Source organism: Scatophagus argus, chromosome 15, assembly GCF_020382885.2.
Source record: "Scatophagus argus isolate fScaArg1 chromosome 15, fScaArg1.pri, whole genome shotgun sequence".
Taxonomy (NCBI): Eukaryota; Metazoa; Chordata; class Actinopteri; family Scatophagidae; genus Scatophagus; species Scatophagus argus.
Genome location: NC_058507.1, coordinates 21,417,602 through 21,435,554, shown reverse-complemented (window position 1 = coordinate 21,435,554; position 17,953 = coordinate 21,417,602). Strand labels below are relative to the sequence as shown.

Sequence of the window (17,953 nt, the reverse complement as noted above, 5' to 3'; positions counted from 1 at the left end):
AAGAAAGACCAACAGCCAATGGAAAGCCCTGTCATGTAATTTCATCTCCCTGTGTGTTTGCATGCAATTATTTGCAAATTAGTGCTACCCATTAAATGCAGCTGAGTACAGATCCAATAAGACAGGCGAGACCAATGGGAATGTAATTAGATTTGCATGTATCTGGTCACGAAATGACATTTTGACCTCATGACAGTGTCTGGTGAAGCCAAGGCTCACGAACATTATTCTAAGCCACCTTGTGGGGGACATACAGTGAATCTAGATATTCACTCAAAAAAAACTTGACAAAAAAACATGATGCTATTTGAAAAAAAAGGGGCATTAAGATTCAATCTCTGAGGACAAAGAATATGTGCACAAAAATTACATAGCAATTTGAATGAGTACATCAGTCAAATATTTGTAAAAATGAAAGAATAAATGTCAGTCTTGACTAACATCATGGACATATGACTTATCAAACAACATAGTGCCATGCCGCTAGCATGGCCAATGAACACTCACCTATAGCCAAAAACCACACTGAAACAAAACTGAAATACTTTAAAGTTTAAAAGTGCAAGCTCATTTGAAATGGTGTGAATGCACAGGCACTGCTGAAAAAAAAACTCGGATTTACCTTGTCATTCTCTTGAATCAAATTGACTCCATTCCCGAAATGTTCACCCAGCAGGTTAAGCGACTGGTCATCTGGCATAGAGTCCGAAGCTGGTGCCGGCTGAAGAGCGGATACACTTAACACAGATGGCCAACTCTGCATTTCGGTATCAGGTGGCTCTGTAAACACGGCCTCCTCTTTGTCAGGATAGAACAGATCCATGGGTTCGATAAGGTCAACAACTAGATCATCTGTGGAAGAATTTCGGTCAAAGTCTGTATAAAACAAGTTCATGTCTCCGGATACACTGTTTAATTCACAATACGAAATCCCTGTCATACCATTGTGTTTCGAGTTGACTGGATCCAGTGTGATCTTCTTACTATCGGAAAAGGTGTCACCCAGTTTGTCCTGGTGGCCATCCAGTTGATCAGTTAAATCGGTCTCTTGCTCATTATTCACAAGTTGAGATTTAGAATCTATATTAGTAGTCTGACTAATCAAGTCCTTCTCAGTGTTACTTGTCTGAAAGCTGTGCTGAGGAGACTCACATTCCTGTTTGACTTCACTTCTTTGAATCTTATCAATTGTGTCTGATCCACAAATGTCTGCATTTGAGAAATTGCTGATGGAATGTTCGCCTGTATCATCCAAATGCCCACTTTGTATGTCTCTTAGGTGTTCTGGTTTAACATTTTCTGATACCAGAATTTCAACATGGTTTTTGTCTTTGTCACTGGAGTCACAGCACAATTCATCTGGATTTTGAGGGCTGTTAATATTTCTGTCATTTCCTTCATTTCCAGTTGCCCTTGCCTGATGTAATTCATAATCCCAAGCATGTTCTTGGCTTTCTGGGTCACAAGTTCCCTCACCAGGCCGCTCTTCTGGTTCACTGGAAATAGAGATCAGAGGAATATTTATGTCTGTGCTTGGGTCCAGGTTTGTTCTTGAGGCTCCATCTTGGCTTGCTGAATATGTGGTTGGTACAGCATCACAAGTCTCTGAGCTAAAGCTTTCTTGAGGATCTAGGCACTCTCCTTCTTTTGTTTTGTCTTGTGTTTCTACAACCCCATCATCCCTTTCCTTTAAAATCCCTGACTCTTCTCTTAATTCCCTTTTTGTCTCCTCTGAAGGAGAATCTACTTTCGGTGTAGTTTCCACTTCAACCTCCTCAGAGTTATTTCTCTCAGTCTGACCTTGAGTTTGACCATTAATTTGTCCTTCTTCATCCTGTGCATCTCGAATGAAGTCCACAACTTTCTTTAAGACATCTGGTTCTTTGCCAGTGCTCTCTTCAACACTGGTTTGCTTCATGAGTTCTTGGTCAGGCTGTAGTTTAGTGTCAGAGATCATTTGGGACTGGCTATTTTTTTCAGTTTCACATAAATCTTCAGTACCAGAGTTGGCCAGTACATCAGCATCACTCATTCCAAATGAAGATTCTTGCTCTCCGGGTACTTCGCCTTTTTTAAGTAGACTTGTATCCATCTGTTCGGAGTCTCCCTCTTTAGTAATCTCAGATTCAGTATGATCAGATACCTGTTCTGATGTTTTGTCCTGGTTGTGATTTTCAAGGTTGGCCTCTTTCTCCCTCACTACTTCTGCTTGCTTTTCCACAATATGTCCGTGGATTCTGTCCTGGGTGCTTTCCAATGAGCTCAGTGAGTAAATCCCTTCATCGATATGTGACTCAGTAACAGATGGCTCTTCAGAAGCTCTGTCCTCTACAGATGGGACAAATCCTTCATCAAGACTTGTGATCTCCACAGGGGTGGCACGGTACACATCCCAAGCAGTTCCACTGTCACACAAAGAACTGTCACTTCTGCTCTCACAAAACTTCTCTGGTAGGACACCAAACTCACTCTCAACCCAGGAGTCCGGTGAGCTGATTGCTGAGTCGCCAATGACTGACTCAGTGTTTATAGACTCAGGCACTGATGAGCCTGTGGGAGAGTGAGTGTATGACAGCTGTGGGCTGTTGATTAAGATGTCACTGGCAGTTTCCTTGGGCTCTTTAACCACACTGCTGGAGCTGTCCTCCATACGGGAGGAATCTGCTAAGAAATCTTCACTGGACCACGAGCGAGCTGCAGCACGCCTGATGTGGCGTGAGATGCTACCTCTGTCCTCTGACACAGAGGAAATTAAAATTTTGGGTGGAGGTTGGGCACAATCCCTCTGGAACATACAGGACCTCTCTCTCACTCTGTTTCCATGAGGCCCATTCCTTAGGTGGTCAGAGTCACTGTCGCGGAAGTTGAGTCGGCACATAGAGACACTTCTTTCAATCAACAGGCAGGGCTCCTCCGGCTGAGAGAGAACCAAAGAAGATGGCAGAAATCTATCAGTTTTCACATTCATGAATTAAGAGTCTTGTCACAATATAATATGGCACGTATAATCCATGAACTGTAAAGAGGAATTCTTACCTCTTCTATGCCAGGAAAGTGCTCAAGGAACTGTGACACATATGTCATGATTGATTGTTCATCTGGTGCATTGACGGTCACATCTGGTCAGAAAAAAGAACACATAGACTCCCACATCAATTAGGCTTCAGTTATGATCTGCACTTTATTACATAAAAGTGTTGGCAATTTTACATGTAGGTATCATGTCTGAATTAAATCATAAAATACGTTGGCAAAGATATTAGATCTAAGATAAATCTGCTTATATGTGTACATATTTTTTTGCTAGGAATACCAACACTAAAACCACAGCATTTTCTGGCATTTAGGCAGAAGCTACCTGAATTAGATAATGATAGCCAATTCCAAATTTACCTCTGACTGGCTTATCAGGGGATTTCAATGACTTTATCTCTACTTCATCCTGGTCTTAAATAAAGGCACAACATAAGATTTAAATGGGAATAACTATGATACTGTTTCCATGCACGAGGACTAACACTCAAGTTACTAGATTTGCAGCCTAGATTTGGTAGCAGAAATGTAAATGTCATAACAGGACTAGAATGGTCTGGTTAAGCTAATGAACCACGAGAAATCTGTTGAGGACATCTACCATCTGTCTATGTTAAACATATTAAACAGGTTGCTGAGGCATTAAACACCTTTCACTTTTGGTTTTTACCACCAAGCAAGAGCATTTATACATTATAGAATTATGTTGATGATCAAGTACTATTACTACTGGGATTGTTCCTGGTTTCACTTAAATTAGAATATTGTTACCGGTAATTCATGACTACATGGAAAATTCAGTATTAATTATTTTCATCATGGTCTTAGTTAAATGTGGGCAGTAACCACATTATGTTGGTATGTAAAAATAGCTGTTTTCTAGTTACCCTCAGGCTCCAGTAAGCGTGGGATACCCAGGCTGTAGTGGGCTATCCTGAAGGCTTCTTCCAGATTCTCTCTGGCTGTCCTCAGCAATGCCTTTCTCATGTCCACCAGACTGGGGTCAATGGATTTAATGATAGCCAAGAAGGCCAGGCCACTTGTCCAGCTCTTTCCAAAGTCCTGCACTGCCACACCGAACCTATGGTATAACAGGACATATTCAGCAGTCTGGGTCAATCTGGTGAAAACACCAGACAAAGACCAAACGCATAGACCCATGGGGTTTTTTTATTGTTTGTCTCTTCTTACTGTTTTGGTAAGGTAGAGTATATTCTATGATTATATACTGTAGATTCATAAGAAAGAAACAACAGAGGATGAAGAAATTGTTCTATTTTTCATACTTTTAACAGCAATTTTTAATGAAAACGGTATACCACACTCACCTGCGTGTTCGCTTCTGCACCCATTGCAGCAGTTTCTTGATGGCTTTGCTGTGTTCTCGCATGGCTGTGGATGCTGAATGTTTCTCATCTGACGGTGTGCTGCAGAAGGATGTGTCTGAGTCTGAGCTGGTGGGGATGGAGGACAAGCTGGAGGAAGAGGGGAACTGGCTCCTGATGTTCCCAGTTAGCTCTTTAATCTGAAAGGAGAATTGGATTATGTACCCTTTTAGCCAACCTTTTAGCTGTCGGTTAAGCTGTTAAGTAATCAATTCATCCACGTCTCGTCAAGAAATGATTTAGCCAAATGCTTTATGCTGACACTTGAGCATACAATTTGCTGAATATTAAATAAAAAAAAAGTATAAAAAGTTATCAGCAACCCAAAAACAAGTGGGTTATTTACCAGTGTTAGGTCAATTTCTGACAAAAAATATCTCAGGTATAAAGTAATATTTGTTCTGGCTTAAAACACAGAGAAAGTGCTGCAAACAGATAAAAGGTCAAGTCAGCAACTGGACTTATTGCATAATGGATACCATGACAACCAACACATACAGTATGATGTAAGGTAAACATTTCAACAAATGACCAACACAACTGAGTCATAATCAAAACCACTAAAACACTCAGAGTATATTTTCATTGCTGTATCGTTTTTTGAGATCAGAGATAGAACTAAAGGGAAGAATTTACCCATAAAGATCAGCTTGTTCACAATGGCCAGTTCTAAAGTCTGAGAAAATCACCCTAGATGGTGTCCAACTTAATGACTACAAATTTATCACCTAAAGCCTGCAATCATACTTGGGACGGGTATCACAAGCCAGCTTCCCAAAATTCTGTAGTTTCTCTTATTACGTAACATCCATACAGTGCTTGAGTCTTAATCAGTTCAAATCTGGCATCGTAATATGTTAAAGGCCCATTTTCACATTTATGAGCAAACTAATTTCCCATAATTTAAGGGGAAACAAGACCACTTCTTTTTTCTTTGAACTTTTACGCAACATCATAGTCATTGACTACTTGTCCCTGTAGTACTTTTGTCTGTGTTCCATGATTATTTCAATATAAAGGAATCAGTGCGAGGGGCAGCATGGTGGTGCAGTGGTTAGCACTGTTGCCTCAAAGCAAGAGGGTTCTGGGTTCAAGTCTGGGCCATTCTGTGTGGAGTTTGCATGTTCTCCCTGTGCCTTCGTGGGTTTTCTCCAGGTACTCTGGGTAACCTAACATGCACATTGGCTGCTCTACATTGTGTGTGATTGTTCATCTTTTTGTAACAGCCCTGCGATTGACTGGCGTCCAGTCCAGGGTGTACCCCACCTCTCACCCTTTGTCAGCTGGGGTAGGCTCCAGCCCCCCTGCGATCCTGCATGGATAAAGTGGTATAAAAAAACGCATGGATGGAATCTGTGCGAACAAATGAATATATGAAAGGCTAGAGTAGATTTATCAGCATGTAGTGGTGAGCATGGCATGGACTGTCCACAGGATAATATTACAATTATTAATAGAAATAGACCTTTAGTATTGTGTAAAACCACTGCTTCCCAGATATATTATATGCAACTCCACATTTATTTGTAAATATGGTCTATTTCATTGCTATTAATGAGCAGTCACCTTTGAAGCTGAGAAGTGAGGCTTAGGCAAGAGCTGAATTTTTGGGGTTAATTCATAAAAGAAAAGCTTAGAGCAACTATCAATAGGGGTTAGTTCTAACAGGGATGATCTCATTTTAAAAGGACACTCTAGTGAAGTGACCCATAAGTTCTTCTGAACACAAGTTTCAGTGTATTTTGCTCATTATTAACATTCATCTTAACTCAGACCTGGCAGTGTAGACAGCTTCATACTGTGGAGTTCTTCCAGAATGAGAGGACAGGCTGTAAACTGCAGATAATTGTTTCCTCATGGTGTCTGTCCAAGGCATTGAACCGCAGTGTGGATTATATAAACCAGCCAGTGAGCTGCACTTTAATGGGATTTGATGAATGAAAGGTCTACCGGCCGTGAAGTGTACACCTTATTCTTACACTTGACCTCATTTTAAGTGAATAGAGTGGCACGGAGAAGAGGAAGGGATGGAAACTTAAAGAACAGATCAGAGTAGATTAAGAGGTATTAAATGAGAATACAGATTTTTAAAAATTGGCAGAGATAAGGATATTACCTGAAAGAAGAGGATGATGTTCCAGATGAGCCCCAGGATGATGGAGGGGTTTCCATCGGCAATATCAGCTGCATCAATACTCACCAGCTTTACCTGAGGACACACATATGTTTGTGTTTACAGTTCAACCAAACAAGCAGTAGGTAGCTATGTCTACATATGATTTGTTGTGGTACTCACATTTCTCTCCTCCAAGAAAGACAGGACTTTGGCTATGTTATTGAGTCTGAAAATACGATGGGAGGATCTCTTGAATCCGTGAAGCTAGAAAATCATTCAGAATAAGTATCATTGAGTAGTATAAAAAGAGCCAGCCAAAACAACTATTACTATAGTACTGCAGAAGGCCCTGCTCCTATAAAATAAAATAAAAATAAAGTGAGTCTGACCAGCTTGCAGCCAGAGAGCTCCTCCAGCAGGGCCATGAGAATGTGTCCATCCTGTATGTCTCGGAAAAGGTCATGAACCTCAATGGATGGGTCACACTGAAATTCAAAGGGAAGGGAAGAGAAAGGAGAGGGGAGAGATAAGAAGATGAGAGAGATGAGCAATGACAATTAGTAAATTAATCAATTAGTCAATTAAAAAAAAAAATTGAAATTTTGTTTGATTAGTTTAATCTTTAATCTTTTTCTTAAGCAAAACTTTTCTGTTTCGGGCTCCTTTTTATGTGAGGTTATGTGCAGTGAATGCAAATTTAAAATAAAAATTAAGGAAAATATAAAGTGAGTTATCTTTCACATTTTAGTCCTGGCAAAGAGTCTTGTGGTGAGTGTTTTGTTTTAATAATACATGACCCAGTGTTCCATATGACAAATAATAATGACATAATGACAAATGTGTTAACCACTGGCTGAACACACCTTGAGCAAATACTCTGTCAAAATTAAACAGAGGAAAAACAACTAATGCGGCAGTTCACAGTGCAGCCAAATAATGGTCATTATGTTATATTTTTTTAAAAAAATGAAAACTTAAGACCTGGCGACAGCAGAAAGGGGCACACCAGTTCATCTGTGCTTCTGTATGTGCCAACTACGGATGTCAGTACTCACATGGCTAGTTGGCAAACAGCTACAGTACAAAACTAGCAAGATGGGAACACGCTAGCTTCAGTCAGTCACAATAGTTCTTCAAGACTATTTTTTCTGTTCTGGACTGTTTGCTCCCACCTGACTCCCACCTGTTTAGAAAATAATACACTGTTTTTTCCTCCTTGAGGAACCGCTACCTTAACGTGGTGTAGGGGTTTGAGCGCACTAGTGATCCTTGGAGCTATGTTGTTGGGGACTGTTTGCCCCTGGTAGAATCTCCCAAGGCAAACTGGTCCTGGGGGAAGGGCCAGACGAAACGAGGTTCACAAAGATCTCTATGAAGAAGAAAAACAAGGAGGAATGAACCCTGTCTGGAGGGCTAACGGGACCCTGTCCTAGAGCCAGGCCTGGGGAAGGGGCCCTGGTGGCTGAGCCTTCAACCAGGCCCAACCCGAAGCAGGGACATTGGTCTGTCCTTCAGTGGACTCACCTCCCACAGGAGGAGTCAAAGGGGTCTGGTGCAGTGTGAATCGAACAGCAGACAAAGGCAGGGACCTTGGCGGGGTCCTTGGTCCAATTCCTGGTTGTAGCTAGCTGTTGGAACATGGAATGTCACCTCACTGGTGGAGAGGGAACCTGAGCTTGTGTGTGAGGTCAAGAGATACTGGCTAGACATAGTCAGGCTCACCTCTACACACAACTGGAACCAACCTCTTCAAGAGGGGTTGGACGCTTCTCTTTTTTGGGCAGGAGTGAGCTTAGTTATAGTCCCCCAGCTCTCTACCTGCATGTTGGAGTTTACCCTGGCGAACGAAAGGGTCGTTTCCCTGCGCTGCAAGGTTGGAGGAACAGCTGGGGGATGGAATGTTTTGGAAATATTCTGCACCATCATTGCTGAGGCGGCTATTCGAAGCTGCGGTCTCAGCAGCAATCCTCTAACCCACTGGTGACTGTCAAGTGCTGTATTTTCTCAAATGGATAAAACAGTTACAGACAGACCACTTGCTACTGGTCACTGCGGTGAATCTGCATGAAAATCAAAGCAGACACAGATTTACTTAGCCTCAGTCAGTGAATCCAAATATTAATCATCAACAATGATTACCAAAAGCTCTCATTAATCATTTGTGCTACATCCTCGGTGATCATTAAGTTATGGACTGCTAATTTCCTAATGGGAGGACTCAAAGTATGCAAATAGGCTTTTAGGAATCACAAAATGGGAACGTGAAGATTACATAACATCACCAGTAATCTGTCCCAAAGGGAACCTAAAGGCCACATTCAGTTTTAAAAAGTGCCACAGTGCCAACCCTTTAGCTTTAATTCACACACGAGATGGGAGACAACAGTTCTCTAACAGAACCTGTCTATTTCAAGTAACTGTCACTGAAAAATCAACACACATTCATTACTAAATGCTTTAAGGACATTACTAAGTCAGGCATTTGGGATGTTGTCTTGAACATGGTAAATGGGTGTTGAAAGGGGGGGGTAAAGTGACTGGAACTTTCCTCGATGACAGAAGACAAATGTATGATTGTCAATTATTGGGTCAGAGATTTGATGCTGGGCCAGACAGTGAGTAAGAGAAGAGAGACTCATTGTGTGAGAGAAAACAAAGGATTTTATCAGATGCTTAGACTCTCAGCTAACCCAAATGCACCCCTTGTTGGGTAATGAAAACAGAAAAGAAAAATAGGCTCAAAAGTGAAACTATGGAGTTGGCACAGAAACACAGTGTCTCAGTGTAAATAGGCTCTGCTAGAGCTCGTTGAGTTTCCGCTAACTTTCTAGTAGAGATGAAATGATTAATCAATTAACCAACCAGTCAATATTTGTTTTAATAATCAATTAAATTTTTAGGAATTTTTGGACCAAAAGCACCAAATATTCTCTCTTTCCTGCTTTTTCGCTGTAATGGTTTGCTCCATATGGGACTCCATAATGGGCAGTTTCACCATTTTATGACATTTTACAGACGAAACAATCTGCGCACTTTTAATCATTTACTTGCTGTCAGCAGCTTCTATTTGCATTGTACCCATGGATCTACAGACAGCTATCACTGAATTACTTTGTTACTGAAGAAAACTTAGATATGTGAGAATTCTGAAGAAAGTTCTAAAGTGCCTTTTCTCTACAAAATTTATAGATAATTATTAACAATGGACACTGGTCATGATATGTGTGTTGAGTCACAACGAGCCTATAAACATGGTAAACGTGTAATATCTTTGCATGAACCAAAAAAAAAAAAAAATCCGTGGAGTGTTCTGGTAGAGGGTGGACCCCATATGTGGAAGCTGAGTTTTCAGTAGCAGCCTGGGAGTCCAACCTCGTGCCTCGTTTACCTCTTTCCTGTCTCTATGGATGTTCCATCCAATGAAAGCTAAAAAGCCACCTGAATTTATTGCTAAAAGACTCCAAACGTCTTTTCTGTACTGCATTTTGTCTGTAATTTTATTTATTTAGATGAACTATTTATGCATTTTTTTTTATTCTTCATGATGATGAGGAAATAGGTATAGTATTTATATGATGATGATAACTTTTTATTTCTGATTTATAAATCACATTGCTGTATTTATTTAGGTGTCCCATTTGGGACTTCATACTTCCCTAGTTTCTAAGTCCCATTCACTGACAGTCTTCTCACTGGTTAGCACACAGCGATTCTCCTTAGTTTGGCTCAAAGCCCCATGTAGCAAAGGAGGGAGCTGTCATCCACCCAGACATTGTTCACATACAGCAGCTTGCTGGGTGGTGTGGAGAGCAAAACGACCACCTTGGGATAGGCAGACCTTGTAACATTACCACTGTTCTCTCAGATTAACACTTTACGGCCTAATGAAACTTTAATGTTGCACACAGGCAGTTCCACATAACCACATGTATAATTCAGAGAGCGAGATGGAGAGAATGCAGCTGTTGTTTATGTAGAGCACGTGCTTTAGCTGCAGTGCAAAACACATAAAGTGAGCACGGTGGGGCAAGCTCAGCCTCATGATCTAGTCTGTGGTGAAAATGGAGTTATGGGTTTTGGGGTGGAGTGGGAATAACCAGGTAGTAAATGAAGGCTCAGTGAGCAGCTCTGTAATAACTGAGCGCCACAACCATAATTACTGTTTCTCGCCTTTGTGTATTTTCTGCAGCCACCATTTCATGAAGTTATCAACAAACCTTCTCTAAATGTAGGTTCATCCATCGTGTAAAGGTCCTCTTCTGAACCACTTCTCTTTCAACTGCAATGCAGAGAGAGAGAGAGAGAGAGAGAGAGAGAGAGAGAGAGAGAGAGAGAGTGAGAGAGAGACAGAGAGAGAAAATGTTTCGGTTATTAGGAAAGTGAAACCAGTGAAACAGCAAGTAAGCATGAATCACCTCTCTCCAAAGCCATGTCACCATAGCTAAGAATGAGCAGGAAACAGTGGGTGTGAGAACGCACCCCCCCTCACCCACACACACACAGTTATCTACCCACCTTGATTCAAAACACAAAATGTAGCAACAGTGTGACACAAAGGTAGACTAATGTCATGCATTTGATATTTTAAGTGACCAGTATATTTATTACATTTAGCTAATGTTTCATTAGTATTCAGTAAGCATAGCTAACCTTTTGCCTATCATTAACTAATTTCAGTTTTATGATACATCGCTCCTTTGCCTCTACTTACAGAGAAAGATTATATCTTTCATGCATACTTCATGCATTTCTGATAATGTTATGGTAGAATGCTGGTAGTGGGGCAATGGTATATAATGACAGCTAGTACACTGTCCTTCAAATAGGGTGGGGCCAACCATGCATAGCAATTTCCACTCCCTATGACAAGGATGTGGCTGTAGTGAATAGTGTTTGACAGTCCAACATATCTGTGTAATGATGGACCAACATACTGCCAAGATTACTGCCAGATTAGTATGTATTGTTTGTGAGTCCACATAATTACAAATAATATAGATAGCATGATCTAAATTATATGATTTATTTTTTTTTCTGAATTGGACAAGGACAAGGGATTGTTTACTTTTGACTCGGAGAATTCCATATATTTATCTACCCTCCTTGTGAAGCCTGAACCACGAATTATACTTTCTGTGTCCCCGTGAAGTAAATTTCATCATCAAACGGTGCACATGTGGGCTGTGTGTTGTTCAGTGCTACCTGCATCACTGCAGTTAAGCTTTTTTGCTGTGACTGCACTAAGCACAACAAAGAAGCTCTTCTTCTTGTAAGGATATCACCATTTTGATTTGATTCGTAGTGTGTGTGAGCTACATGTCTCCTGTAGACACTAATCTACTGCACGTATGTGGAACACATCCTCCAAGCAGACTCACACAGTAGTATAAAGGGAACTACTATGCGTCCATGGTGTCTGCAGCTGGCCGTGTACACATCTGCTTGGCAGTACAATCTAAGCCTTAGTCTGCTCAGTACATACTGACTCCACAGCACCATAGTGCAGAAAGCAGACTTATGGGGGGACTGACAACTAGAGAGGCTGTAAGGAACTCTGGAAGGGTTACCATGGTAGCACAGTCAGCCATTATTTATCTTTATGTCCAGTGTGGCTCACTGGAGGCACTGGAGCAAACCTTGTATTATAAATACCAAGGGTGATAAGCTTAGGCTGCTGGTATTTTATTGACTGTTTCTTCCTCCACTGGAGTCATGACTGCTTCACTGAAGCCTGATGGGGAAGACAGCCCTACATTACAGCACAAATCACAGAGGAGAAGATACAGTTCTTCATCATCAGTCAAGGTTGTGATCCATAATGGCGTTGTATTTGACGAGCAGTGATACGGAGGGCTGAGCCACTGATTTGTTAATGTGCCCTGGTAGTGAAATAGCAGTGTGCCTCTGTCTTGTGCTTCCTCACAGGGGAAATACCTCAAAAGAGTTGGGTTGGTTGGGTTGGTATTCAAGAGGTGTAGCTCAGGCATTACTGCATGAATCTTTGTCAGAATAGACACAGGGAGGCGGCAGAGAAGAGAGGGAAGGAGGCGAGGGGAGAAAGAGGATGACAAAAAGAGGAGATGATGGGCAACGAGTGAGAGACAGAGCCTGAGGGGGGATCAGAAAGATAAGGGTGTGTTCAAGACCAACGATGAAACAACCAATACAACAAACACACTCTATGCAGACTGAGCTCTGTGTGGATCTTTGACAGAAAAGAAACATCACTCTGTGACACTTCTGACTATTATGGAGCTCATTAATCCTGGGGCTATTACTGCATGCTAGTTGGATAAAAGAGACAGGAAAGTTTCCCACATTTAGGATTTGTGAGCATTCAATTCATCAGACAATTTAAGGCAGTTGTATGATGTGCTGAACATTTTTGGGGTTATAAATACTGTGCACTGACACCTCAGCAGTATTTCTATTACATTGTCTTGATTAGCAGACCTTGGCTGACATGAGGGGCCCATGTTTGTTTGTTTTTGAGGGGCCTCTGTATTATTCAGTGCAAACTAAGAGATACTGGATATTTCAGAAAAGTCTGAGTTGGTTTATGTGAACAAGTAGGATTTAGTGATTTACAAACTGGGTTTTAAATAAGTACATTTATAATAATATGACATGAACACAGTTCGTCAACACCAACGAAGAGATTACTCTCAGGTCAACAGAATCTCCCATCTAAACTAACACACATAATCAAATCACTATTTTAAGCTTATTACCCTAATAGTTTTGAATAAGGGCCTCCAATTAAAGCAATGGAAAAGACAACAGTTCTTTGTGGCTTTACTAACCTGAGCTTAGGTACCGTATGCAGCATTCTGTGAGCGGGAAATGTTTGTAACTAAACAAAGAAACCAAAAACAGAATGTGAAAGAAACTGAGCTAGAACAACTAGAGCAGCATACTCTGTGCAAGACCAGAAGAGGCAGCAACAGTGGAGTGACTGGAAAATGACGACTACTACTTGGCCACTTGCATAAAATAAATCACCAGCACTTACAATAGGGCACATTCATAAGTATACTGTGATGTATCCGAGTCCAGATACCGTGACCTAATCTTTCATAAAACTACTTGCTTGAGACACTGTTTACTCAGCAGTACTTCCCTAACAGAAACCAGAGCTCTACTTTGGATAATGTACCTGGAAAAATTACACGAGCAGACAACATTACTTCTATCGCACATAATGAGCCTCTTTTAAAGTTATGTTGAGTTTATTTTACAAGTCTGACTCTGTGTGACTAATTACTTAATTACTCAGAATGTTTCCGCATCAAAGCAAACAGCATCAGGGCACAATGGTAATGACTGCTGAATGTATTTTAGATAAAGTTGGGTGGGAATAACTGCCCTGGAACAGCATTAGGCAGCATGGTGTCGCAGTGGTTGGCACTGCTGCCTCACAGCAAACAGGGTTCCAGGTTCAAGTCCAGGTCTGAGCCCTTTTGTGCGGAGTTTGCATGTTCTCCCTGTGCCTGCTTGGCCTTACCCCGGCTTCTTCCCACAGTCCCAAAAACATTCAGTTATTGGCAACTCTACATTGCTCATAGGTGTGTGAATGTGTGAGTATGCATGATTGACTGCCAACCAGTCCAGGGTGTAGCCCACTTGTCACCCACTGTCAGCTGGGATAGGCTCCAGCCCCCCTGCAACCCTAATGATTAAAGCAGGTATAGAAAATGGATGAATGGATGGATGGATCAACATTAAGGTGTTGTTCCAACATGACCCTCCATAACATTTCCAGTGCTCCTGGTTATAGATTCTCCAAGTATGACGAAGAATAAGTAACTATTACTATTGGTGGAAGGTAACTATTACATATCAAGTACTATCACTCAAGTGTCAAACATTCGAACCATCTTGTATTCAAGGGCTTTCGTAACACTAACATACCATACTTAAGTAAAGTATTAGTATTAGTAGTATTATATTACTTTTTTGCCATAAAAAAAAAACAGTATACCTATGTATATGTTATCCAGCAGTAAGGGCTGTGTCAAACAGTGACCAACAAGCTCTACAGAATAGTTTGGCTTTTAAAAACCAGTCCACTAATTTTGTGTATCTGCAGGGCTGTCCCAGCCATCATGTGAGTTCTGAGCAGAATTCATTAATGGGGCTCTCCTCACCATCAAAACTACCAGCAAGCTTTTTTTAATTCATTCAGCTTCATTGCTTCATAGATGGAAATAAGCCAAGATTTGGCAGTGTGATGAGATGTGGAGCCTGGGAACTGGGCCCATCCTTCTGATATAAGTAGGGACAACTGTATAGTTTTTCTGTAAACCTTTTACCTCTGGAGATTTTTTGGGTTTTCAAAATGACATAATTTAATTTCATAATTCATTTCAATTTATTTATATAGTGCCAAATCACAACGAAGGTTGTCTCATGACACTTTCCAATTAGAGCAGGTCTAGACCAAACTCTTTAATTTGATTTTTAGAGAGACCCAACAAAACCCCCATGAGCAAGCACTTGGCAAATATAAGAGATGTTGACAAGACCAGACTATGAAACAAATGCAACTAAAGCTTTAGGGAAGTTGATTAAATTGGAATAATGGAAGTTGAAAATAACAAAATCTGAACATGTTCTTTGCTATACATTATGCATCGCCATATGAAAATATGACATGAATGGTGAAAGCAGTACATCTTAGGCTGTGTGGGTGTTTCCATTCCCTGCTGGTTTGTGAACTTCTGTTTTGACGCCTCAAGTTAAGTATTATAGTTTTCACCATCTTGTTGTTTGTTGTTTGGAGTGCAAAGTGACCATATTTGGATGAGAGAGTGGAGCTGGAGAGGACACACCTCTATTCTGACTGGATCTGAGGACCTGAGGATGTGCTGTGGCAGTGACTTGTCAATTCCAACGTAGCCACGCCCTAAAACATACCATGCGTTATGGTATATTTTATTCTAAAATGGACAATAAATCAGAAAATGAACATCACGCTGTACTGAGGAAGACTTCAAATTAACGTGTGAGATCATAAACTCATTAGGAAACTGTTTGCTGTGGTAATAAATCTAGTAAGACGTGGGGTAATTCTGTCATAAGCTTAGATACAATCAGATTTATTTTTGAAACCGGTGGTGGCATTAGAGTGAATGGTGGAGTCAGGCGCTTCCACATTGGCCTTGCTTTTCAGACCTGGAAACTGAATTTATATTTTATAGAGTCAATAGTGCAACAGTGCGAAGTGCATAAGGGCTGAGTGATGGTGAATTTAGGTGATAAGGAGTGTATGCTCTCAGTCAGTCTCACTGGACCATCTGTCTGAAATGGCTTCATCAATCACGATACGCAACCGTGATAGCTCTACAAACCAGTTCTTTTCCCTTAAGAGATTAGTACAATGAAGACAGAAATGGATAACGAAAATATAGTGTGACAAAGCCTTTTATATGACAGCATCAGTCTGATGCTTTTTTCCAATGTTATTTTTTTTTCTACATCATATCACAAAATGTGAGACAGCAGAGTTTGAACTGACAAGTCAAGTCAACTTTATTTGTATAGCCCATTTTTACAAGCAGTTTGTCTCAAAGGGCTTAACATAACATCAGCAACATCCTCTGCCCTTCGACCCTCACATCGACTAAGGAAAAACTCCCAGAAAAACCTTTAACACGAACAAATGGAAGAAACCTCAGGGTGAGCAACAGAGGAGGGATCCCTCACCCAGGACGGGCAGACGTGCAATGGATGTTGTACAGGCAGGAAAGCAGTTAACAACATGAGAATGACATTATTAAAAAGACAAGTAAAACAAAATCTCAACTCATAAAAATTTTTCATGTCATTCATCATCGTTCAATTTTCACTTTTGATGCCACCTCAATATGATTTTAATATTTCACAAGATTGAAATTATAATAATGAAATTATAATGAGCAGCTGTATCATTCATGTATTTTTTATGTCCTGTTGAAAATCACTATCCTATCAATTCAATGCAGTTCAATTTCGGCCCGTAGGGAGAACCACCCCGCCGATAGTCGGTGCACAAAAGAATGAATGACAGGCAGATGTCAACAGTAGACATTGGGTTGGTCATAGAGCCGGCTACAGTTCAACATGAAGATCTGGATGGAGAGATACCTGCAGAAAGATACAGAGAGAGAGAGAGAGAGAGAGAGAGAGAGAGAGGGAGGGAGAGACACAAAACTAGAACTGGACACACAGTTAGTGACATAAAATAATGAACTGCATGTTAATCTGACGAGGGGAGAGGATAGAAGAGGAGAAGGAGGAGGGGAAACTGCTTGGTGGATCATGTTTGTGTCCCCCGGCAGCATAGGCCTATAGCAGCTTAGCTATGATAGAGATTTAAAGATTAACAGTTAGTCAGACCTATTCTACCTGTGGCTATATATCATGAGGTGAGTGTAACTATGCCTACCAGCCCTACACACTTTATTTGGTGCTAACTATATGCTTTACTAAACAGAAAGGTTTTAAGTTTAGTCTTAAAAGTGGAGGTGGTGTCTGCCTGTCGAACCCAGATTGGCAACTGGTTCCACAGCAGGGGTGCCTGATAGCTAAAGGCTCGTCCTCCCGTTCTACTTTTATAAATTCTGGGAACTGTAAGTAAACCTGCGCTCTGTGATCTGAGTGTTCTATTGGGAATATATGGGACTATTAGATCCTGCAGGTATGATGGGGCTAGTCCATTTAGGGCCTTATATGTAAGTAGGAGAATTTTAATGTCTATTCTGAATTTTACCGGAAGCCAGTGAAGAGAAGCTAAGATGGGGGAGATGTGATCCCTTTTACTGATTCCTGTTAAAACTCTAGCTACTGCATTCTGGATCAGCTGCAGGCTATTAACAGAGTAATTTGGACATCCTGACAATAGTGAGTTGCAGTAGTCCAGCCTAGAAGTAACGAAAGCATGGACAAGTTTTTCAGCATCACTCTGAGAGAGGACACTCCTAATCTTAGCAATATTACGGAGGTGAAAGAAGGCGGTCTTAGAGGTCTGTTTAATGTGATGAATAAATGACACGTCTTGATCAAAGATAACGCCGAGGTTCCTTGCAGTCGTACTGGAGGCCAAAGTAATGCCGTCCAGAGAGAGAATATTATCAGCTATTCTAGTTCTAAGATGTTTGGGGCCTAGAACAATGATCTCAGTTTTGTCTGAGTTTAATAATAAAAAATTGGAGGTCATCCAGTCCTTTATGTCCTTAAGACATGCCTGGAGTCTGGCTAACGGCTCTGTTTCTTCAGGCTTTAAGGATAAGTACAGCTGAGTGTCATCAGCATAACAATGAAAGTTTATGCCATGTTTCTGAATAATATTTCCTAGAGGGAGCATGTATAAGGTGAACAGGATTGGCCCAAGCACTGAACCTTGTGGAACACCGAGGCTAACCCTTATATATGAAGAGGA

The 17,953-nt window shown here is 41.0% G+C and overlaps 1 protein-coding gene across 4 annotated transcripts in view; it reads right to left on the bottom strand.

The window, feature by feature from the left end:
- Positions 1-17,953, bottom strand: part of clmna (calmin a) — a 44,942-nt gene that overhangs the window by 8,291 nt on the left and 18,698 nt on the right. For 2 of the 4 annotated variants that reach the window (XM_046412558.1, XM_046412559.1), the window contains exons 2-9: positions 10,752-10,813; positions 6,924-7,019; positions 6,715-6,798; positions 6,535-6,627; positions 4,362-4,558; positions 3,921-4,114; positions 3,037-3,119; positions 623-2,917 (exon numbers count right to left, since the gene is read on the bottom strand). In XM_046412558.1, coding sequence (XP_046268514.1) covers positions 623-2,917; positions 3,037-3,119; positions 3,921-4,114; positions 4,362-4,558; positions 6,535-6,627; positions 6,715-6,798; positions 6,924-7,019; positions 10,752-10,813 — 3,104 coding nt within the window. The remainder of the gene's footprint in view (positions 1-622; positions 2,918-3,036; positions 3,120-3,920; positions 4,115-4,361; positions 4,559-6,534; positions 6,628-6,714; positions 6,799-6,923; positions 7,020-10,751; positions 10,814-17,953) is intronic. The other 2 variants (XM_046412561.1, XM_046412562.1) reach the window with 2 other exon arrangements.